The sequence below is a fragment of the Lampetra fluviatilis genome, chromosome 50, assembly GCF_964198595.1.
Source record: "Lampetra fluviatilis chromosome 50, kcLamFluv1.1, whole genome shotgun sequence".
Classification (NCBI taxonomy): Eukaryota; Metazoa; Chordata; class Hyperoartia; order Petromyzontiformes; family Petromyzontidae; genus Lampetra; species Lampetra fluviatilis.
The window spans coordinates 720,432-743,600 of record NC_136324.1 but is presented as its reverse complement, the minus strand read 5'-3'; the positions used below and the strand labels follow the sequence as shown (position 1 = coordinate 743,600).

Below are 23,169 nucleotides of genomic sequence, written 5' to 3'. Positions count from 1 at the left end.
AACAATATTAACACCATGACGTTCTTTTTGTTTCCCCCCGCCCCCCCCCCCCCTCAAAAAACGAGGTTCACTTTCACAGTTTTCACCGTCATCATTCCCTGCTAGAACGGGGGTCGGCAACCTGCCGCATACGGCGGCTCTTCAAGGACCGCTTCGTGACGTCATTAATTAAGGACCACCACCGTCTCGCATTCACGTGCATTGCGGCTCTTGAAATAGCGTTTTTTTTTACCAAATTCGAAAAGAAATGGCTCTCCTTTGTTATTTTCGTTGCCGACCCCTGCGCTAGAATAACAAAACCGAGACGAGGGCTGAAGTAAAATGGCATCGACGGCGTGGGCAGCCCTCCCCGTGCGGGTGGTGGTGTACGCGTCGTGGTGCGCGTGGCCGTGAGGCGTCTAGCTCCCAGGCTTGTTTCGCGGGACGAGCCCCATGGATTGCAGCACCACGGTGGCCGCCATCGCTTTGGCGTGCTTTTTGTTGGGGCTCGCCGTGGTGGGCTGGTACTCGCAGCCGTTCACGATCACCTGTCAGGGATACACGCACGAACGCACTATTGTTTACACAACAAACACCGACAAACGTGCACGCAACGTAACAAAGCGTCTCAGGGCGCAGAATTGCACAACGTGTGAAGGAATGGAGGGGTCAAGACGTATGTAGCAGTTTGGCTACGTACAGTGCGAGAGACGTTCGACATACATACGAAAGGTGGCAATTGAGCGAGCCCGAAAGCACGGCTGAAGAGGGTGGATGTGAGGAGAGAAATGACTGCAGAGAGAAGAGCGAGCGGAGTGGCTTGGTGAGGGAGTTCCTCAGTGAGGGAGTTCCTCAGCGAGGGAGCCTCGCGGCTAATAGAGCGGCCACCGATGGCGGGGCAGTGGATCTCGTGAGCGAGGTGACCAGGATCCATGGAGCAGCTTCAGTGTTATGGTCGCCTGGCCTCTGATTCTCATGCCTTCATAGTGCAGCATTTCTAATCTTTTACCTTTGAGCAGTCACAAAATCCAAGTGTCGCTATGGTCAACTGGAGCATTTTGACTGCTATACATTTCCACATAAGCCACTTCGCCGAGCTATCATTTGCGATCAGGTCGCTTCTGAGAAAGTGCCATATAGCCCAGTGAGCCTTCCCAGTGGCCCTGAGCCAGTGGTAAAACATTCTCCATCTCTATTGGGGAGTAGCCAGTTTAGCCAGAGCAGCTATTCACATCCCACACAGTGGTCAGTGGTACCCCTCTAATCTAGCACTTTGAGATCATGAGCCGAGTCAACCCACGACTTGAATTTAAACTCACGAACATAAAATTACAACCCGATCCCCCTTTGCCACCGGTAAATCCGAGACCGTGCCAGCGTGGGTCACGCGTGGTACTGGTGGGTTTCTACCGGAGCCAGAATCAAACCATGAAACACACAAATCTGGCTTGGGCAAGGGCCAGGGCCAGGGTGAATAACTTTCATCATACATGCGGCACGGCTCAGCCTCTGCAGTGGAAAAACGACTTATCTCCCCGTGAGCCGCGCCAGGCTGGTTCAGCATGGCCCCAGTGTGGCTCAGTTATACAACCCCCTCAGATGCAGATTCCTGAAGCAACAATTGAAAATAAACTCTCCAGTGCGCGACTGTAGTCATCCAGAACAGACCGAGCAACGTATAACGATGCAATGTCCGATCCACAAATACGGCGGTGACATCACGGCGACGCACTCCTTATCTGGCTTTACCACCGTAATGTGAAATTGGAGTTGTTGCTCTGCATCGACATCAGCCATACGAAAGAGAAAGATAGAAGGCCCTTGAAAATCAACGCCGAACCAAGATGCAAGGCGCACCTTGAAAAGGAAGTTTTTGCGGTGGTCGGGACCACTGTCGTTTACGACGATGAAGTCAGGTGCCATCCACTTGCGCTTCGTGCAGATCTCCATGAGGGCCGACACTGGGTGCTTGCCTACACACAGACACGCAGCAGTGACTAGGATGAATTGATAATAGAATATAACATTATGTATAGACAATTGATATTAGGGTAAAAACCATGATTATCTCAACAGGATGCAGCACCCATGCCTGGTGGTAACCACATCCTCACAATCATGCATACGAGACGTGCTTGAAAATCCCAATGTAATGAAACAATATTCAAATAAGTAATTTTCTGTTATTCTGAGTAGTCTAAAAGTAAAAAAAAAACTCACAGCCCTAACTAGGCATTTTTGCAGAAAAGCAATCCATTTGCTTGTTTGATCTCTCTGTGTGCACGCGTTATTCATTATCTTTGCTTCTTGTGTCTCTGTGTGAAGTGTGATGGTCAGTGCAGACCAGACAAGTCTTTCATGATGGTCAGGGGCCCAGACTTCTTCTGAGCTTTCTCACCATCCGCCAGCAAGCCTGAAACACAAACAACTAAATCACCAACCCAACCACTGATTGCACAGTGACTTTTCGTGATTCATTTACTCTCATTTTACACCGCTCTACCTCCGCATATGTATTGTTTGTCCAATTATTATTCTTATAAAGTGTTGTGCATGTAGCAGGCAACTAAAGTGCTAAGATACAACACAGACAAGGAGACGTATGGGACACAGACATTTGATTTAAGCTGCAAGAACCCAAAGAGCTAAGAAGCTCCTCTACACAGGTATCGAGCCCAAGCTGCTCTGCCAACAGCAGATTCAAAAGTCTACACTGATGGCTTCATGAACTCACTCGACAAATACTGCCATCTCCCAACGGGACCTGCAGCTCAACACCCGTGCTGGAGTTTCACGAGTCGATGTGATCCACCACCCCTTGCCTCCAAGACGCTGGATCACAGGTACATGTCACCACTTGCTCTGCCTGCCTGCTTGATAACTCCCTTCCCTCTCCCAACCTCCAAGGGCCCTCCTCCCCTTTGGCACCGGACGCGCTATTGTCCTTGCCTCGGCGGTCAGTCTTGAAGTCCATTATGATGGGCTCCACGGGGCCGCTGCTGTTCTTGCCCAGGCCCTTGCCCTCGCTCCAGCCCATCTTCCTCATCAGCTGAGCTCCGATGCCACCGTTCACTGGCGCCGCCCTCAAGAACTGATCCTGCAAGGTCGGGGAGGTGGAGCGCGCGCACAACCCCGTGTCAGACGCCAGGGTCCGTGAAGGCGCGGCAGGGAAACGGGGCAAGGTGGGAGCCGGGGTCAATCCGTCCAGGGATCAAAAACGACCGGGCCTGCGAGTGAGCGCACTGCGGCCACGGGCCTGGGACTATGTTGCTCTCGGAGGCGCAATCGCTTTACGTTTTAATACGCCGCCGCTCTGCGGCGACGCGTCAACAGCGCCGCCTTCGTATGCGAGCGCCGTCACGCTAACATTGGTTTCGCCGTCGACCGGCCCACCTGCAAATTGGTAGCGGCCACCCTTCGGTGACTACGAGCGCCGCGTCGTGTCCTCCCGTGGCCATACCCCCTCGCCGGGGCCGCAGCGTGCCGCTCGCGAGTCGTGCGCCGGGGGAGGCGGTGGATTGCCGCGCTGGTCTGGCCGCTCTGGGTGCAGCTGTCGACTCAAATCGGCCACCGACACTGCTCGCTTCAAAGGGAAGCACGTGTGGGGCGTTGTGCGTTACGCGACTAACGCTTTGGAGGTATCGTCAGCGCGCGAATGGCATCGACACTTCCCCCGTGACACACACATGCTCGGGATTGAATGATGAATGCCACAAGACCCCACTGGTGTGCAGGGTGCTATAATTCCCGACATCCGAGCGGTCCAGGTATTACAGAGAAATTCTAATAGGGCACGAGATCACTTTCTTAATTTTGCTGTGCCTTTTCCATTAGGTGTGTTTTAGTGAAGATATAAGGTTAATGCCCAAGTGTGTTTGTGTGCCACATTAACAAAAAGTTTAGATGGAACTGCGATGTGTATCAAGCGCTATGCGCTCGGGAACGTTTCCCAAAACGATGCGACCCACAACTTGGATTCTACGACGATTAAAAACAGTGACGATCTGCTTGTGAAGGTGTGCAGCCAAGCGAGTGAATTCTCTCAATGTAGCCGGTTGGCTTCCTGCGACTCGTCACGTGTTTACATTAACAGCCACACTTAGCACACGTTCATGCGAGTGACGAGTAATTTTAGTGTAAATTGCATATTGCAGGCAACTTGTATGCAATCAATACACGTACACATGCATATCTGTGCACAGTCATTGAGAATGGAGGATGAAGGGGTTACAGGTTGTATGGCACCTTTTAACCAAATTGAGAGGATAGAACGTGTTGGGGGAAAAAAGGTCTATTTAAATGTACTCTGCTGAATAAACATTTGTAAATATGGCGGTGGTGCAAGGATGACTTTAAATGGCATGACAAGGCACCCTTATTGTTACTTTTATGTGGTTTCATATTTTCACCCCAAAATAAATCATGTGGTCCTCGATAATACAACTCCACTCGAAAATGCTGAAGTGTTTTATCCTCTTAAGTTCACAGCACTGGCAGGACTTGAAATAGGTGTCTTAAAACAAGTAGCAATCATGCGATATTAAAGCACAACTGTGGCACTCGAGTTAAGTCTTGTGAAGGCGATTTAAATTAACAATGGTATGTGACAAATTCTCAAATTGTGGACATGTCAAACGCTCAGGAAGGAATTATAACACCCTACGTAAAAAACACCTGTGCCGATTGGCTGCTCCTGTGCCTCCGCCAATGACACATAGGCAAAGGTGGCCAATCAGGAGTCTCGATACAAACCGCCACCTCCCGCTGGGCCGGGCTCCTTCCCTCTGGGCTCCTCCGACTGGCTGGTGCGAGTGAGGCAGGCTGTCTGTCTCACTACGGTGCGTCTGTTTGCGCATCAACGGCAAAGATCACGGACAGCCAAGGAGGCCCACGACACCCGCGGCCCACGGAGCAGCACCGCTCGCGCTGTTTGAGTCCCAAGAGAACGAGGTCGGGGCGGCAGCAGCCCGCAATTAAATTAACAGTTAACAGTTATCGTGTAACTCTTCAGTTGTGGATGAATACTGCATTAACAATACACAGTGTTACGCTGAGCCAGATCGCCACACTTGCACTCAAAGAATCACGGTGCGGCATCTTTCCTGTAACGTCTTCGAACATACGCATTGGCTGTTTTTTTAATGGACTCCTGACGAGTCCAAACAAGTGTAGGGTGGAGTTAACGAGGCTCGTTAAACGCCACCCCTGCCTCGTTCTCTCATCAACACGCTGCCGAGTGGTGCGGCTCCCTGGCCCGCTCTGCCACACTTGAACTCATCCCAACCCAGCAGCTTCACACAGCCAGCAGGACCCACGGACACAAACTCCACGGCAAAGATATTTTGGGCTTCTATTTCCACTCCACAAAACCAATCACGCGACTATATTCTACGTCAAGAATGTACGGCTTGACCAAGATGTGTAGAATGTAATACCCGCTGCAAATTACTCGAAGTACATGGGCCCAGAACAAATATTCTCCTTTTGTGGTACCGCCTCAGATGATGGAAAACTTGAGTTGTACGAAACATCTCTAAATCACCATTAAATATGAATTCTGCAATAAACGTAGGTAAAGTATAATATTGGTAAATAATCACCTATGAATGTATGTATAGAGAAGTTCTTTCGCACCGTACGGAGCCAACCGTGCTAATCGGAGGAGTGGGGGAAGGACAAAAAACTAAAGACAACATTAAGTTGGAAAGAAATTAGTTTTCAATCTAGATTTAAAAGTGCATAGCTCCGGTGGCTTCCGAACATCGGAAGGAAGAGCGTTCCAGGCAGCCGCAAGAGCGCATCTGAAAGCGCGCGATACAATGGCCGTCTTTGTTCGTGGATAGCCAATATCCCACTGATGCAATGGACATGGACATACGGAAGAGAAAAAACAGGAAGACTCAGAACTAGACGGGGCGAAGTATTCGACGCTCGGCACACTGGTATCGAGGAGGAGACGGCAAATCATTGTGGGAGGTGGAGAGAACCCAGGTCGGTCGTGGCGATACAGCATCTGCCGCTCGTTGCCGAGGTTCGTGGTTCAAGGCCCACGGCCGCCATGGTTAATACCGCAGGTGCATTAACCGTAAAAACGTGCCGTCTATTTCGCAGTGGACGTTACAAATCCCACGGCGTTATTTTAAAAAGAGCTGGGCAGGTGTGCCGTCGTAATGGTCCCAATTTGCCAAAATTAGTAACGTTGCCCATGCCGTGAAACTCCTGCGAGACTCCGTCTGTGAAACAGCGCCATTGTGACAACCCTGTGCTTTAAGAATGATGCAGAAATGCATAACACTACCTGGTGATTGAAGATGATATCTCATAACCCAAATTTTATTAGCCATATACAGAAACTCGTATCCATACAAATTTTCCACAACCTGCGGTACCGAATTCTAATCTGGACCATGGACTACGATGCCTATGAAGGTACTTCGTTTTGCCTACTTTGCTGAATGTTAAAGCTTTCCCATCACCGGAGCTCCAAATAACAGTGGGTTGAGTTGTGGGCGACTGCCAGCATGAATGAACATTGCTGGGAAAGGTTGACTGCAAGAATTGACCAGGAGACATCAGGGCAAGTTACACAACACCTAGATCCCCATAGCTGCACTGGGCTGCAGTGTAAAATCACAGGTGGAATTCACTGGACTGGAGTAGATGAATCAGGCTGTAGAGCATTGCCCAATCCGGTGCATTCCATTCCTGTTTTACAAAGCAACTACACAATGATCAACTTTTTGTGTGTCATGTAAATCGCCCTTATGAGAACTCTTGCTTTATTTTAGCAGAATAGCACAGAATTAATCAAGACGGAACTAGTATCATCTATGTGACCTGTAGGTAGAACGGCATTACTGTACTTGCGTGTCTACTTCTTAAATGTTCTGGTGATTTAAATATACATAGAGTGAAAAATCATATTTAAATCAATGTAGGGCAAACGCTAGAGCATAATACACATTTTTACATTTACCATTTCATTATATATATTGGGTTTTCCTTATGGCAATCGTAATGAGTTCTCATAAGTCCCTGGATCCACAGTAGAGGTTTGTGTGGGTGTTTGACAGGCCTTCCTGGTTGTCTGTCATCTTTGGTTCACGTAAATCCACACAGAGCAGGCGATGAATTAAAACTCGACTCTCGTGAGGACAAAACCGGCCGTGCTGTCAAATTGCGCTTGCTTTTCAAAGTAAACGGTTTGCTGATAGAAAACCATCAATTGGCAGATTTGTCCTGGCGACAACTTGATTTGTCTGGCTGAGTTGCGTGGTGTAGGGTGCACAGCTCCCGACATTACGACCACACGACCTCACCCAAAAACCAATTATGAATCAGCCATGCTGGACTTTGCGCAAGCCCCATTGCTGTGCAGAGCGAGTTATTGCCATTAAAGTGAGCCACTCAAAAACACTGACCAGTCTGCGTCTGGCTAAGATAACGACATGTTCAAATTCATCCGGTATGTCTCATTGTTTATTAACATTATCTTTGGATTAATTCACCCCTTGCTCACACATCCATACACCTATACGTCTGCGTCACAGATCACGGGATGGCCGAGTCATTTATAATTAACTCAGCATCATAGGCCCATGTAAATTGAGATCGAGGTTTACATTTCAAAATGTATCCTGTGATACAACAGGCGGTGCCGTTAACAACTCTAACAGACACCTCGGTGATAAAGGTCCTCCCACAAGAATTTAATATCTACATTGATGTGAAGACTGCACCCAATCCATCCAATTGTCATGCTGTTCGTGAGCAACTCCTGCCCAAAAGCATTTGCCCCAAACATCCTTGAGAAGTATAAACAAATGTGGTACTTGCAGTGCTTGCAAGTACCCGTATCCATAACTGTACTGTATTTAGCTTTAATTGTTTCAACCCAATGTCTCTTGAGTTCCCACCTGGTTAAACAATACACTTGATTTCATCGTGTTCATTATAGCATAACATCTATGTGAATTTCTTATGTTATTTAAACGTTTCAAAGTAGCACTTGTTTTTATATATTTTTTAAAAGAAGCCTTCTAAAAATAACAAATAGAATGATACAATCTAAGTGTTTAAACTAATTAAGCAATTTACATGGGTCTATGCTACGAGATCATTATCCAAACATTAATTCATTAGCACCAATCGTCACATTCGATCATTGCTCACTTATCGAAAATCTTACTTTCATATTACTGTGGGCTAGTTTTATATATAGATGTACGTATACACATATACACATATAAGCTGTCTATAGATAGTTCTACCCCTCTGAACACGGTCACACATTATTGTGTTCTCTGATAAGTGCCCAAACTTTCCCATCAAAGCAGCTGATATTTCACTTTGGAGACTTCCTCAGATCTTGACACTTAACAAATGTACCGCTCCTTAAAACTACATTAAGATGAGACTATGTATCCTGGCCTCTGGAGTTCTCACCTGGTTAAACAAAATAAACTTGAGCGTCTGCTCTTAGCCAATGGGCTACACCAGACGTTACACTCGCCAGAATCAACTTGAGGAGGGCAAAACCATGCTGTGTTTATTTAAAACGTCGATAACCATCGCCGTTATTTAGCCGTGCAAACCACTGAAATAGTGAGCGCATATTAACAGGAAAAGAATCCTCTAAGTCTGCAGACTATGGTCCACATCCACCACGTGCAGTTTGCAATGTAAATTTACAATTGTTATATTCAATGTAAATCTATTTTGCTATGTATTCCTAAATATACATATAAGCACAAACTGCGTTTATATGTATACTGATGTGTACAAAGGGTTTAATAATATTAAAGCCTTTTTTACGATCAACTGCTGGACAAAGGCCTCACACGTCTGTTTATGGGGGTTTGTTAGACCGTACCGAACCACGCTGGTCAGTGCAGGTTGGCGGAAGGTGCGGGAGCCAGACATTGGTGCTAGCAGTGGCCAGGAATAGAGCACCGGCCAATGGGATCAGAGCACAGCGTGCTAACCACTGCACCATGGCTGCCGCCCTACACAATTATTCACTTTTATCGGACAAATAAATTAATTGTAACTACTAAAGAATTTTCAGATACAGTGGCATTTTGGCACCAATTTCTGCTCTGGCTGACAAATTATTTAATAAGCCACCAAGGGGAATACGTTTTGGAATCAAGGCCAACTGCAAAAGCTGCAAGCCAACACCACATGCCAAAAAATATCTTCAGCTTCAAGCATTCTGATTTTCGGGGCATAATATGGTTTTGTGAATTTAATGAAATTTTTATAAACGTATTTGATCACTCATGTGCTGTAATATACAATAAGCAGTCAAGTGGCAATGAAGCTGATCAGAAGGGAATGTTTCTATCAGTAGGAAACAGTGTGCTTTATAATTAACAAATTTCACACACAAACTACATCAGTGGAATGACTAATATCAACGTCACCTCCTACTGGCAGACTAATGCCCAATTGCAGGGCGGTGCTCTGTTCACACAGGAACAGCTGCAATTAGGGGGTTCCCCTAGGCTAAAATAAACCAGCCTATGAGAGCGTTTAATTTTGTTATAGGTGCCATCAAAATGCAAGGAGTATTGTTATTAGACCATTTGCTGAAACAGACGGTTTAATGGGAGCAGGTGGAACACTAATGCCCTAAAAAAAACAACACTGACTACTCATCTCCTCCCACTGCTTCAAGATCATTACCTTCCATTTACTCTGCACCGACCACTAAGCCCAAGGGGCACCCACGCCTTGTACCTGACCCTGGCTCTCCACCTGTGCAAGGGCAGGAAACGCGTTGCAGTGACAGCAGCGAAACGGAGCGACTCTCGCTGGGGCCCATTACCTTCTTGAGCCAGGCCTGTTGCCCCGTGTTGGCGAGCTCCTGGGGAGACAGAATCTGAACCCCCGTGGACCCTGTGAAGGTGCCAGGCTCTGTGCTGGCCTGAGCCCAAGACTCAATCTGCAAAAACAGCAAAACATGCAACGGTGGGTTTACATCCACACACATGTATATAAAAAGACCTTTCAATTTTTGTTAAATTTTATTTCTCAATGCACGTATGTATGTTGAACGGTCGCATGTAGCCGCTTTATACACTCGATCCGTATTGCGTTGGCATTGTACACTGCGCGCGTGGCGATGGAGCGCTGTAAATGTGCCCACCTGTCTCTGTGAGCGGGCTATGAGCAGCATCGCCTCCATGTCAGTTGGGTTCTGTGCCAGCCTCTGCACGGCGACGGCGCGTTTCGTGATGACAGCACCCAGGTCCACTATGTTCTACGGGACGAGTGTGGAGAGCACGCACGCACAAACCGGTCACAATGTCAAGACCCACATCCAAGTAATGTCTGGACGCGTTTTGACCGACTGGGTCTTCTCCAGGAAATATTGAGGTTCAGAGTGATGGTCTTAAATAAACTGGGAAATGTAAGTGCAATTGAGATGACAATAGTTAACCAGCAGCAGTCTGCAAAAGGTGGATATTGTATAAACTTTGTATAATTTACAGCCCTTCGTCAATCCACTGCTGCATGAGGGCCTCCCCACGTTGTGTGAGTCATGGTGGCTGTTTGACCATACTTCATCACGCTAGTCAGAGGAGTTGTCATCCGTGGTCACAAATCAAACTCAGATTGCCGGGTTCACAGCGGAGTACACTAACCACTACCACTACCGCTCCAATCGTGTTGTCAGATTAGGTGGAAATTACAATCTCACCAGACACTAATAAAGCCCACTAAATGGCCTCTCTAAAGCTTCCTCTCGAAGAGGACCGACTGCCAAGAGTGGCGCGTGAGCATATATAGCAGTTACAAGGCTGCACCTTCACCACCTTCACCGGTCTCGTCCACATGGCACAGGGGAGGAGGAACACACTGCGGGTTTCCCCAGACGGGATTGGCTCACCCCCACCACCGGCTTGGGGAAGACCTGGTTTTTGTCGTCCATCTCTTCGGTGCCGGTCTTCTCCACGGGCACCCACTGCCCGTACACGCTCTCCTGCTCCTTTTGCCGGTGCTGGTTGCCGGACGACACGGGGAACTCCTTGGAGAGTGTCGCCTGTGGCGGCTTCAGCTGCAGCGGCTTCACCATTAGGTTCTGCCGTGGAATGAGACGGCATGGGATATCCACGTGCGATAGGTCAGACCGTGCGTTTAGTCCATTCGTTCTCAACCTTTTTGAAATAAAAACTACTTTTAGTTTTATTTTAGCAGGTAAGGCCCAGAGCTGTATAGCTCTTTTTCAGAAGCGACCTGGCCACGATTCATAGCTCAACGAAGTGGCTTATCAAATGGAAATGTATAGAAGCCAAATACTCTAAAAGCATGTTTATAAATGTGGAGAAAAAAACTGGAGGAGCCGTAGAAAAATCCACATGACCAAGGGGAGAACACGCAAACTCGAAATAAATAGGCGTCAGGGTTGGGATCAAATCCACAAGCTCCTGTATAACCAGGCGAGGTAGTTAACATCTCACCACCGCGGTACCCCAATGGAATGCCCCCCCCAACCGCAAGTAAGTCCACTGGTCCCTGCATACTCCCTCCCCTCTGCCCAGATTAATAAGGATGCAGTACACAACGAGATCACCAGTCCACACCACAAGTTAACACAGTGTTCGAAAGGCATTTGCTTCATGTTGTGCTTTAGTGTGTTTCGTGTAAGGCGTTTGCTTCATGCTGTGTATTATTTTCTTGTGCGAGAATTGTTTTGTCGTAACGTGGTGCCAACGTTCTCCGTGCACATTCAAAATGTCTTCTGCACGGGATCCATGTTGCAGCCTGTGCCCCCTCGCCTATCGGGGTTGGGGGGGGAGGAGCCCATCCCACAGGTGGAGAACCACTGCTTTAGTCGGGATTAAATTTTTAAAATGCATTTCTATATTTGTTACCGTCAAATTAAGTCCCATTGTGCTACTGAAGTTAAGCTAAGATGTGAATGCGCCTTTGGATCCAAGAACCTGTGGTTAAACAATTGTGATGCTGATGTAGTACATAAACTGAAAACATAAAAAAAGTGAACACATCCGTCAAAAACGCTGCTTTAAAGAGGAAAAATTATATAACAGGTAACATTTCAGGGCAATGGCCCTCCTTCATAGAAGGCATTGTTGTTGAAGAATGTGTTGAATCTGAGTGGTGTTAGTTTTCGTCCAGGATTGCCATTCTTAGTCTTCCAAGCCACCAGGACCACATGTTGCATTAAACAATTTTACTGAAAGCAGCTTTCTAGTAAAAGGACAGCTGCAGCGGCAAAATGACGAGTAATCGCCGAGGCAGGATAACGTGCACTTTGTTCTCATTGTGGGGTCAAATTTCACTCTGGCACAGCTGTTCATCACCATGAAACATAGCCATGCTACACTACAATACACCGACATTAATGAAGCATGAATTTCGGCCAGCTGTCCTTTTCAACAGTTGTACGTGACTGAACGTGCACTTATTTATTTACTCCCTCCCTCTATTTTTTCTGTACACGCGTGCAGTTAGGAACTGCACACACGCGCGCACACACGCACGCACGTGCCTCTGCCTGCGGGCATTACTCAACATGGTGGACAAATTGCGTCGTGCAAGTGATACCTTTCATTAAGCAGTCTCTGAAAGTCCTGGGCAGCACCGAAGCAAGTTTACAATGCCATGCGCATGTGCTAGGCATACATAAAAAATTACCCATTACACTGCCAAACAAGTTCTCAACAGCAAACCACGAAACCATCTCTCTGCTAGGAAGAAGGGCCATTTTGTGTGAAACTGTTGCGTGTTATATCATTTTTCCTGTGGAGGGCAGTGTTTTAGCCTCATGTGTTGATTTTGTGCTATTGGTGCCTGTGCACCACTGCCAACTCAGGATCATAATAATAAAATTAACAATAAAAACCAGCATCCACATTCGTTCTGCGAAACGCGCAGAAACAATTGTAAATATTTTCCGTGTAGCGTTGTTATTATCCATATTTTCAGCTTGCAAGCACCTTTTTATCTGATGAGTTTTACATCGTTTACAGAAATTGTGAGAAATCATTGCAATTACCAAAGCCGCGATTAACGGCAAACCAGTAACCATCATGACATAAATCAATGTAAGAATAAACACCATCATTCGCAGGCTCGGTCAGCTAGGCGCCACTCACATTTAAGCTGAAAGCGATGGGCTTGGGCTCGTTCAGTTTAAAGGGGTGGTGTATGAACGGAGCCTTCTTCAATGCCTCCTCTACTCCTGCATCCTCGACATGCGATCGCACGGGTTTGTTCACAGGCCCATCGTCATCCTTGCTCTCAGTTATCTGCTTACAGAACTGACGGGACCAAGGAGCATAAACAAAGCGTTCTTGCAGAGGAACATGTTCACAAACCAGACACGCAACGAGAAACGTGGAACTCTTAAACTGCATGCTGCCCATGCTGGCCATCAAATTTGGTTACAAAATGACTCTGGGCTCTAAAATCAAGCGATATTTTCAATCATTTATACACATTTACTTTTGTAACATGAACAATAGTCGACGCAACTGAAAAACAGTTAAAGGTGCAGCCCGGCAATTACTTGCTTATGCCACTGCTGGTAAGAGGAGCTCTACTTGAGCACCCCTACAGCAGGTATTTGGCCTATGCTGGCCAAAGGTCTGTGAAGGGAGGGAGTAGCTTACACCGGTGTTCCTCACTGCAAGGCCCGCGGGCCACTGGTGGCCATGGTGGCCTTTAAGTGCGGTCCCTGGCATGCAGCCCCCGACAACACACAAATGTAAAACACCCCCTCCCCCCCATCATCGTGCTGTTAAACCCAACGGTTTGATATGTTTGGCGGCCCTCACACTTTTGTCTCATGGGCAAAAGTGGCCCCCTTCTGAAAATGAGTAAGGAAAAATGCACGACACTTTACCCCACTGAACGCAACCTGACCATCAATTATCTGTGGTGTACCCATTTATCCTGCTGAGTGGACAGAGGTGGGAGGAATATTGGAAATTTTCCCATTATGAAACAATAAGAAGAGGTTTTACCCTTTCTGGCAATAAAACAGCTGTTAAGATGTTCAAACACCAAATAGAAACCTTTTGTAAGGAATCAAGTTCGCATTAACCACACGTGCTTGTGGTAAACATGCAAACAAACATGCTCTGATAATATATGCAATGTCTTTGAAACTGATTGAATCTTCCCATTGTTTAAACCACTGCGTCGGGAGATGTATGTGGCGACCTCCGGATCGCAAGTCCAGCGTGTTAACTACACGCACAAGCACCTGTGTGAAATTGTTGATGGCGGTCATCTTGAAGCCCTTGGTGGAAGCCGCCACATCCGCCTTGATGTTGTCCACCCCGGCAACGTCCGGCTGCCGCGCTGTCACTCCCGGCGTCGTCGTCATTCCAGCTGCCCCTGGCGCCGTTACCGAGGTTGTCGTGGTGACTGGAAACTGCGCCGCGGTCGTTGCCGCCACCGCCGCCGCGGCCGCCTGCTGCCGCTGCAGGATGAGCGGGAAGAGTGCAGCAGCCGGGCCAATGGAGTTCATCACGTTCACGCTCACCTTGGGGTTCACCACCGACGCGTTCGCCTTGGCGATCTCCAGCAGCTGAGCCTTGTCTACATGTTGGGGGACAAACAGGGGTTAATTTCTCAAGATTTTTCGGCATAACTGGTAGTAGACTGGAGTAGACACATATATGTGACTATACTGATTGAAACAATAACAACTTGTAAGCCTATGTCCAGATTAGTAAGCCAGAAATTGGCTTTGTGTGTAATGAGTGCGACTCATTACATACAAAGTGCTTGCCACAAATGAATCACAATACCCTGCTTAACTCTTCAAGGAGCATAAACAACCAAGCAAACTCCGGTCATCCTTGCAGCAACTTTTGGCTAACCATCAAACAAAGAAGGTTACTGCATCGCGCACTTTCAAGTGCGCTTCTGCGGCCATCTGGAATGCTCTTCCTTCAAATATCAGGAAGCCACTGGAGCTATGCACTTTGAATTCTAAATTAAATCTAGATTGAAAACCAATTTCTATATAACTGCTTTTTGTGTTTCGTTTGTTGTCCATCCCCTGCACCTCTGATTAGCACGATTGGCTACATACAACATACGTACAATGATTTGCTGTGGACTGTTTACATAAAAATTTCGGCGTTTCGCTACTAGTAGGTCAATGGCCTAGTCTGTGTTTCCATAATTGCATGATGGGCCTTCTTTGAATTTCCACTTGCGGAGGTAGCAAGTGGATCTGCCGTGATACTTGGGGATTCGATTTATGGTAGATCACTGTTTTTGAGGGAGATTCATTCCCGGAGGTTCTTGAGTGGAATCTCACCTGCCTCGTCCGGTTTCTCTACCTTGCTCCCCATGCCTCATCAGCGTGCGACGACATCAGTGACGTCACACCATGGTTGAAGAAGTACATGTAGTTAACGATGAGCTATTTTTATGAATTTTGTCCAACCTTGTGATACGTTTTCTCAGTCATCTATAGAATTGGTCTCTAAAAGCAACACAACTTAATAATAACCTATTATTACATAAGGCCAACTTTCTGGAGTTATCATGACTCCTTGCCTCAAACAGATGGAAAGATAGACAGAGTTAATGCTTTAGCAATTTTAACATGAGTTGGGAAATGTTAAAATAAACTTCCCAGTGCAATTATGGTATAAGGCGATGTGCTACAGGAGACAGTAATGTAATGCACACCACAAACCTACACCTTACCTAACTCGGTCAGCTTCAGTGGAGATTTGTTATTTCTTCGTTTCCGGGAAGTTGAACGGGACCTCCGCCGCCTTTCGCGAGAGCCACTTCGACCAGCGACATTTGGCGACCTGGAGCGGCACTTGTTTTTGTCTTTGCGTGAGAAAGGGCTCAACTTGGATCTGCCTTCGGATACATTCCCGGCAGGTTTCTTTCTATCGGCAGAGTGGGATCTCGACTTCTTGAAATCTGCACGCGAAGCCTTCTTTTCCCCGTCTCGCGAGCGTGGCGGTGACGATGGCTTCGACTGGGCATCGCGGGAGCGAGATCTCTTTTTCCTCTCACGAGAGCGCGATCGTGATCTCTTCCTGCTTTCGTCATGAGAATGGGATGAGGACCTTTTACTTCTGTTGTCATGAGGAGAGGCTACCATTTTTCCTCTATCATCACGAGTTCTGGAGCAAGATTTTTTCCGTCTATTATCACGTGAAGATGACTTAATCCTCCGGTCTTCGCGGGAGGAAGATTTTTTCCTTCTTTCTTCATGACGCGAGCGACAAGTCTCATTACGAACATAGGAGGACGATGTCTTCCTTTGGTCATCAGATGAATGAGACCGGGATCTCCTTCTCTTGTCATGGGAACGAGATCTTCTTCCATCAGACAAAGACCTCTTCCGTCTGTTGTTTTCAGAACGTGAACGAGAGCTCCTCCTTCGATCATCACGGGAACGTGACCGAGACCTCTTTTTTCTATCACCAAAAGAACGCGAGCGAGATTTCTTCCTCCTATTATCACGGGACCGTGAACGAGACCTCTTTATTCTATCATCACAAGATCGTGAACGATATCTCCTCTTTCTTTTATCATCACGGGATTGTGAGCGAGACCTCCTCCGCCTCCTGTCACGGGAAAGTGAGCGAGATCTCCTCTTCTTTCTATCATCGTGAGACCGTGAGCGAGACTTTCTCTTCCTATCACCACGGGACCGCGAGCGAGATCTTTTACTTCTATCGTCTGAATGTGAGCGTGATTTCCTCTTCCGATTACGAGATTGTGAGCGAGACTTATTATTTCTGTCATCACGGGAATGTGAGCGGGATCTCCTCCGACTTTCATCGCGTGAATTCGAACGAGACTGCTTTCTAGCATCTTCACGAGAAAGGATTTTGTCAGTGCTTCTTGTTTTTTTTACTTCCATTCTATTTGGAGAAGCCTCTTTCTCATCGTTTGCTCGTGAATGGGGTTTCCTTTTAACCCCACACTCCGCACGTAATAGTTTCCTATTGCTACGTGAACGAGAACGGGTCCTTCTCCTGTCACTGTGAGAGGGAGAACAAGATTTTTGTTTTTGGTTTGACGTGCTTGGTGATGAACTTGCATCTCTCTCAGCTTGCCGTGGAGAACTTTTTTGGTGCTCAGGAGAATGAGACCGTTTTTTGTCCACATCCATCTTCAATGTAAAAAGTACATCTTTCACTTGCTCTTCTGAAACAGTTTTGTTTTCTTTAAATTCAGAAGCATCCGTATTTGTCTCAGCAGTCACGTCTGTATTTGGAATTCGTTCACGTTCTGGACAGATGTCAGATCCTAAGAGCTTCTCCTTTGCGCCAATTTCTTCCTTCACTTTGGGCGTTTCAAGTTCATCAGTTAAAACGATCTCAAGAAACCCAATTTTTGTTTGTTCAGCAATTACTTCTTTCGTTTTTACATCTGAAGATTTTGCTGTCACACTTTCACTATTTGAGGTATGGTCAAAAGAATTACTTTTCTCTAAATGAACACTGTCTTCTGCTATTTTTGCCTTTGGTAATGTTGCAAGGATATTCTGAGTTGCACCTGCACCGCATAATGCTGACTCGGCATGCTCATGAAAGCACTCTGCTTGCTTCACGCTGATCGGAGAAAAAACGCTTCTGCTTTGCAGTGATTTGTCAAATTCTGTGTCTGATTCTAACTGCAAATAAACATCCAGAGATACTATTTTACTGCACTCATTATCAGCCTTGCTTGTGGAAGGCTCCGGTTCTGCAGAAGTATTTTGAACAGAACTAGACGAATCTTCCTTTGTAATATCATTCACTATTGTTACACTACTCAAAGGAATGTTGTTAATTTTAGACTCCTCTGTTACCACCACAATGGGCTCATTTACTGTTAAGCCGGGCAGAACCCCTCTCTTCTTTGCATGAGATGCAACTTCTTCGCCCAACCTTATTTTGGAAGACGATCGAGATCGACTACGCCTTTTGTCCAATTTCTTTTCATCCTCTGAAGATGACTTTCCTTTCGACTTCTTTCTCTTTTTTTTACTTTTGTGATGATGTTTCTGTTTGTGTTTTTTGTACTTCCTCTCTTTATGTTTTTTTGGTTTATTGTTGCTTTCATTGTCTGATGACAACTGCTGTCCATCACCGTCTCTCTGGGACATGTCACTTTCTTCGTTGCCTGAAACACACACAGTGCTTCTCGGTTTTTTTACTTCCATTCTATTTGGAGAAGCCTCTCTCTCATCGTTTGCTCGTGAATGGGGTTTCCTTTTAACCCCACACTCCGCACGTAATAGTTTCCTATTGCTACGTGAACGAGAACGGGTCCTTCTCCTGTCACTGTGACAGGGAGAGCAAGATTTTTGTTTTTGGTTTGACGTGCTTGGTGATGAACTTGCATCTCTCTTAGCTTGCCGTGGAGAACTTTTTTGGTGCTCAGGAGAACGAGACCGTTTTTTTTCCACATCCATCTTCAATTTAAAAAGTACATCTTTCACTTGCTCTTCTGAAACAGTTTTGTTTTCTTTAAGTTCAGAAGCATCTGTATTTCTCTCAGCAGTCACGTCTGTATTTGGAATTCGTTCACGTTCTGGACAGATGTCAGATCCTAAGAGCTTCTCCTTTGCGCCAATTGCTTCCTTCACTTTGGACGTTTCAAGTTCATCAGTTAAAACGGTCTCAAGAAACCCAATTTTTGTTTGTTCAGCAATTGCTTCTTTCGTTTTTACATCTGAAGATTTTGCTGTCACACTTTCACTATTTGAGGTATGGTCAACAGAATTACTTTTCTCTAAATGAAGACTGTCTTCTGCTATTTTTGCCTCTGGTAATGTTGCAAGGATATCCTGAGTTGCACCTGCACCGCATAATGCTGACTCAGCATGCTCATGAAAGCCCTCTGCTTGCTTCACGCTGATCGGAGAAAAAACGCTTCTGCTTTGCAGTGATTTGTCAAGTTCTGTGTCTGATTGTAACTGCAAAGAAACATCCAGAGATACTATTTTACTGCACTCATTATCAGCCTTGCTTGTGGAAGGCTCCGGTTCTGCAGAAGTATTTTGAACAGAACTAGACGAATCTTCCTTTGTAATATCATTCACTATTGTTACACTACTCAAAGGAATGTTGTTAATTTTAGACTCCTCTGTTACCATCACAATGGGCTCATCTACTGTTAAGCCGGGCAGAACCCCTCTCTCCTTCGCATGAGATGCAACTTCTTCACCCAACCTTATTTTGGAAGACGATCGAGATCGACTACGCCTTTTGTCCAATTTATCTTCATCCTCTGAAGATGACTTTCCATTCGACTTCTTTCTCTTTTTTTTACTTTTGTGACGATGTTTCTGTTTGTGCTTTTTGGACTTGCTCTTTTTATGTTGTTTTGGTTTATTGTTGCCTTCATTGTCTGATGACAACTGCTGTCCATCACCTTCTCTCTGGGACATGTCACTTTCTTCTTTGCCTGAAACACACACAATAAAAAATATACACAAATCGTTTTCAAACTCATCTCCAAAGCATGCAATGATGCTCTGTGAATTAGTACCATGCACTTTAAACCGTTGCTTCGTGTAATTAACAGATATCTCACAAAAAAAAGTAAACGTTTTTCTAAAACTTTTAGAGGGTACATACAATATATAGATAAATGAACGAGTATGTGTCCTTTACTCAATGCAAAATCATACAAAGCAATGCATTGGACTGCATGTAGGTCATACTATTGGTTAAATACACCTGTAGTGGATGAATCAGAACCAGTACACACCTGAAAGAGGAACTAGAATTTGATCAACATGAATCATCAACAGTGTTGTTATATAACGTTTACTTGACTGTAAATGTAACATGCGTGTGCGTTGAAATGCTCAATCGATTCATGCACAGGCAGCATATAACAATACAAAAATGTGAAAAGAGGCAAGGTGAGATACATTCTTGGAACTACACAAAGAGAAAGAAATAACATATGGATCAAGGAGCCAAATTAAATCCGAAAATTATTTACTGTTACACATACTGTCGTATGTAATTGGTCTTGGGTTGAACACATGGCTATAAGGGATACCAAATGCAGATTAGTGGAGGAATGGTGATTGTGCTGGGAGAACTTCATCAGTGGATAGACAATGGATGATGTTAATGATTAAGTTGTAGAAATGTGTAAACTAAACTAAATCTATTAACTTGTTTTTATTTTACCAGGTAAGGCCCACTGAGATATATAGCTCTTTTTCAGAAGCGACCCAGCCACAAATGATAGCTCAACTCAGTAGTTTATTACTACAGTCAAATACTCTCAAGGCATGTTTCTAAATGTGGAGGGGAAACCCGGAGTAGCATCCACGCGACCACGGGGAGAGAGGACATCAAATTCCAAATATACAGGAGCCAGGGTTGGGATCGAAACCACGACCTCCTTTACACCAGGCGAGGAAGTTAACATCTCCCCACCGTGGCGCCCCAACGTGTAAGCACGTGAGAGGGAGCCAACTGGCTCTACATGTACACGACGCTGCTGATTGAGGAGGGGGTGCCACGGATGTGTAACTAACACAACCACTCAACTCACCTGTCACTTTCCTCGGAGAAGGGCGACTCACGCAGCACTGAGCAACCACGTTGTCGTCCACGCGTGACACGGCAACGTCCTGCGCACCTTCATCACCAGCCGCATGAGAACTGCAAAGAGGACACAATTACCTCTCAAAATTAAAATCTCAAGCCATGAAATATATTACATTTGTAAAGTCTGCAACCATAAGCAGGATGACATAATTTAGTAAACAAACACATGCAACGAGGAGACTGAGCAATGAAATACGCTAGAGTGGAGGTTCTATGCGCTTTGTTAGCTCGCAGGATCGTGCGAGATGGCACAAACGGCTTAGGGAGGCTTCCATCCAGCAGTGGAGTGGCCATACCTGATGCTGAAAGTCTACTGCAGCAAAACATTATAGACCGACTCCGCCCCCCCGTCACCCTGCAGGCTCCGCCGGACATGGCTCGCCTCTTCCGGCAGGGTAGCCTAGGCGAGACGGACGCTTGGCAGCGGCCTAACCGAAGTCGGCTTCGACAGCGATACAACTTTCGCTGTGAGCGCGGGAGATTCGCGTGGGCAAACAGCGCGGATCACCTTTGAGACTTCTCTTCCCGAATGTCCTTCATCTTCTGCGCGGCGAACGAGCGGAAGATTCCGTCCACATCCATCGCTGCGCGCCGATCAATCGACTCCACGAGCTGATCGTGGTGCTGCTTGGATCCGGTTACCAGAACCGGGTCCCCAAAGGATTCAAGAGGAACCGGATTCGGATGCTTTGCCCAGCGGCTTTAGAAGTCCGCGCGTCCGCGTCTCTTTGTGCCTCCTAAGTTAACAAATAAAAACAAAGTGTATTGTGTTTTTTTTATTTAAAGCTTTCGTGACTGCAGGGATTCATATTTTTGGTTCTTTCGGTAAAGTCACGTAGAAGGGAAATAAGAAAATATAAAATAATGATTTTATTATTTCCCTTCTACGTGACTTTACCGAAAGAACCAAGATTATAAAAGTGTATTGTGTTTACTCAGGTGAAACCCCCCCCAACCCCAAGAGACCAGGATTAGAGCCTCGCTTGCTAGTGACCCGAATCACCCAAAACGGCAGCAGCAAAACTAGCACAGTAAAGTTTACAATTAAGCAAATAGCAATCCTTGCAAAAGCAAGCGCTGCATCGCATGAGAAATGGAACATTTTGCACAAACACAAATCAACGTTGAATTAAAGATTCCCTGTCGCGACGTCACAGCGTGCTCTGTGACGTAGCTGACTCTGTTCCCGGGCTCAGACTTCGTGAGCTCTGACGTCACAGCCAAGCTCTCGACGCATTGAAATCACCGCGTGCTCTCTGCACCGACGTCGTGAGCATCCTTATCTGTGTGATGATTGCAACTCACTACTCTACGGGACGTCTGGTAAAAAAAGCAACCAGCAAGCTGCAGCGTGTACTAAATACTCTGACACGTGTCGTGACGGGTACTGCAAGAGCCGACCGTGCTGGCTGAACTTCATTGCCCTCCGGTTGCCGAACATTGCAAGCTCGCGCTCGTTACACACAACGGACTTGCCACAAATGAACCACAGTGCCTTGTTGATCTCGTCAAGGGGCATCGTGAACCATCGTCACGAGAACTCCGCTCATCCTTGCAGCAGCAGCAGCGGCTTGTGGCTCAGCCATCGAACAAAGGCGGTGGTCACCGCATCTTCATCGCGCGCTTTCAGATGCGCTGCTGCGGCCTTCTGGAACGCTCTTCCTTCCGATATGAGAAAGCCACTGGAGCTATGCACTTTTAAATCGAGTTTGACAACTAATTTCTTTAGAACTGCTTTGTTGTGTTTAGTTTGTTGGCTATCAACAACAAGGCAACTCCTATGACTAATTGGGAATGGGACGCAAGCGTAGGATTGATCACCCTGTCGCTGGCCGCCTTTGGGGAGGGTGTATAGTATGAAAGGCCGAAACACCCTAGGATCCAAAGGTTCACTACTGACGATGCGCTCCCCAAATTTCACCAGGCTCACTGTTCATGAACTCTTGGAAGTGCTTGCACAAAGGATAGTAACATCTCATCCTGTGTTTTTTGGAATCTTCCCCGCACCTCCAATTAGCACGGTTGGCTACGTACGGTGCGAAAGAAGTTCAACATACAGATGTCGAAAGCTAAGTCGAATTTTGAACCTGGGTTATTGTTTTGCTGGGCTAACCACCTTACCTCATAAGAAGTTATTGGCTGCTGCGAGGCTACGCTGTCTATAAAGGCAGGGCGTCAGTATACAGTACATCTCGATATGGCTGTAGCTATACTGGTAGGAACCTCCTGGTTACACCAGCCCACAGGGGATTATTGTGTCCGTCCGTCGTGCAGGGAGGGGCTGGGTGGGGAGGGAGGGGCTGGGTGGGGAGGGGAGGGTGGGGAGGGGCTGGGTGGGGAGGGGAGGGAGGGGCTGGGTGGGGAGGGGCTGGGTGGGAAGGGTGGGGAGGGGCTGGGTGGGGTGGGGCTGGGTGGGGTGGGGCTGGTTGGGGAGGGGCTGGTCACCCCGTGGTGCCCTTATAAAACTCAACGTTTAACCTACTCACGCCGGCTTGTGCCCACCCTCACAGTCGGGCATATTTGCGGAATACACCACGCCGCCATTGACCCTGGCCATTGACCGAGCAACCCAACGTTCCTACCAGCTCCCTCCGCAGAAATGTGTTTGGTA

General features: G+C 46.7%; 1 protein-coding gene across 3 annotated transcripts; it reads right to left on the bottom strand.

Annotated features, from left to right (window-relative positions):
- Positions 1-257: 257 nt before the first annotated feature.
- LOC144948598 (uncharacterized) lies at positions 258-21,209 on the bottom strand. 3 transcript variants are annotated; one of them, XM_078878180.1, is made up of 12 exons: positions 21,067-21,209; positions 20,503-20,612; positions 15,679-19,392; positions 14,216-14,553; positions 13,104-13,268; positions 10,874-11,065; positions 10,130-10,243; positions 9,809-9,925; positions 2,929-3,076; positions 2,324-2,392; positions 1,837-1,952; positions 258-527 (listed from the first exon to the last, which is right to left on the bottom strand). In XM_078878180.1, the coding sequence occupies exons 1-12, from the start codon at positions 21,138-21,140 to the stop codon at positions 399-401; spliced, it is 5,286 nt and encodes a 1,761-aa protein (XP_078734306.1). In that variant the 5' UTR covers positions 21,141-21,209; the 3' UTR covers positions 258-398. The 3 variants fall into 3 exon arrangements, with proteins under 3 accessions (XP_078734306.1, XP_078734308.1, XP_078734307.1); XM_078878182.1 differs by lacking the exons at positions 258-527; positions 1,837-1,952; positions 2,324-2,392 and adding an exon at positions 4,654-4,823 and having other exon boundaries at positions 2,953-3,076; XM_078878181.1 differs by lacking the exons at positions 258-527; positions 1,837-1,952; positions 2,324-2,392 and having other exon boundaries at positions 3,032-4,823.
- Positions 21,210-23,169: the final 1,960 nt, after the last annotated feature.

Excerpts from the sequence above, each read along its gene's own strand:
- LOC144948598 (XM_078878180.1), bottom strand. The coding sequence starts at position 21,140 with ATGGATGTGGACGGAATCTTCCGCTCGTTCGCCGCGCAGAAGATGAAG. Across the intron at positions 3,077-9,808 it reads AACAGGCCTGGCTCAAGAAG|GATCAGTTCTTGAGGGCGGC; the intron begins GTAATGGGCCCC and ends CCGACCTTGCAG. Across the intron at positions 2,393-2,928 it reads CTTCAAGACTGACCGCCGAG|GCTTGCTGGCGGATGGTGAG; the intron begins GCAAGGACAATA and ends TTTGTGTTTCAG.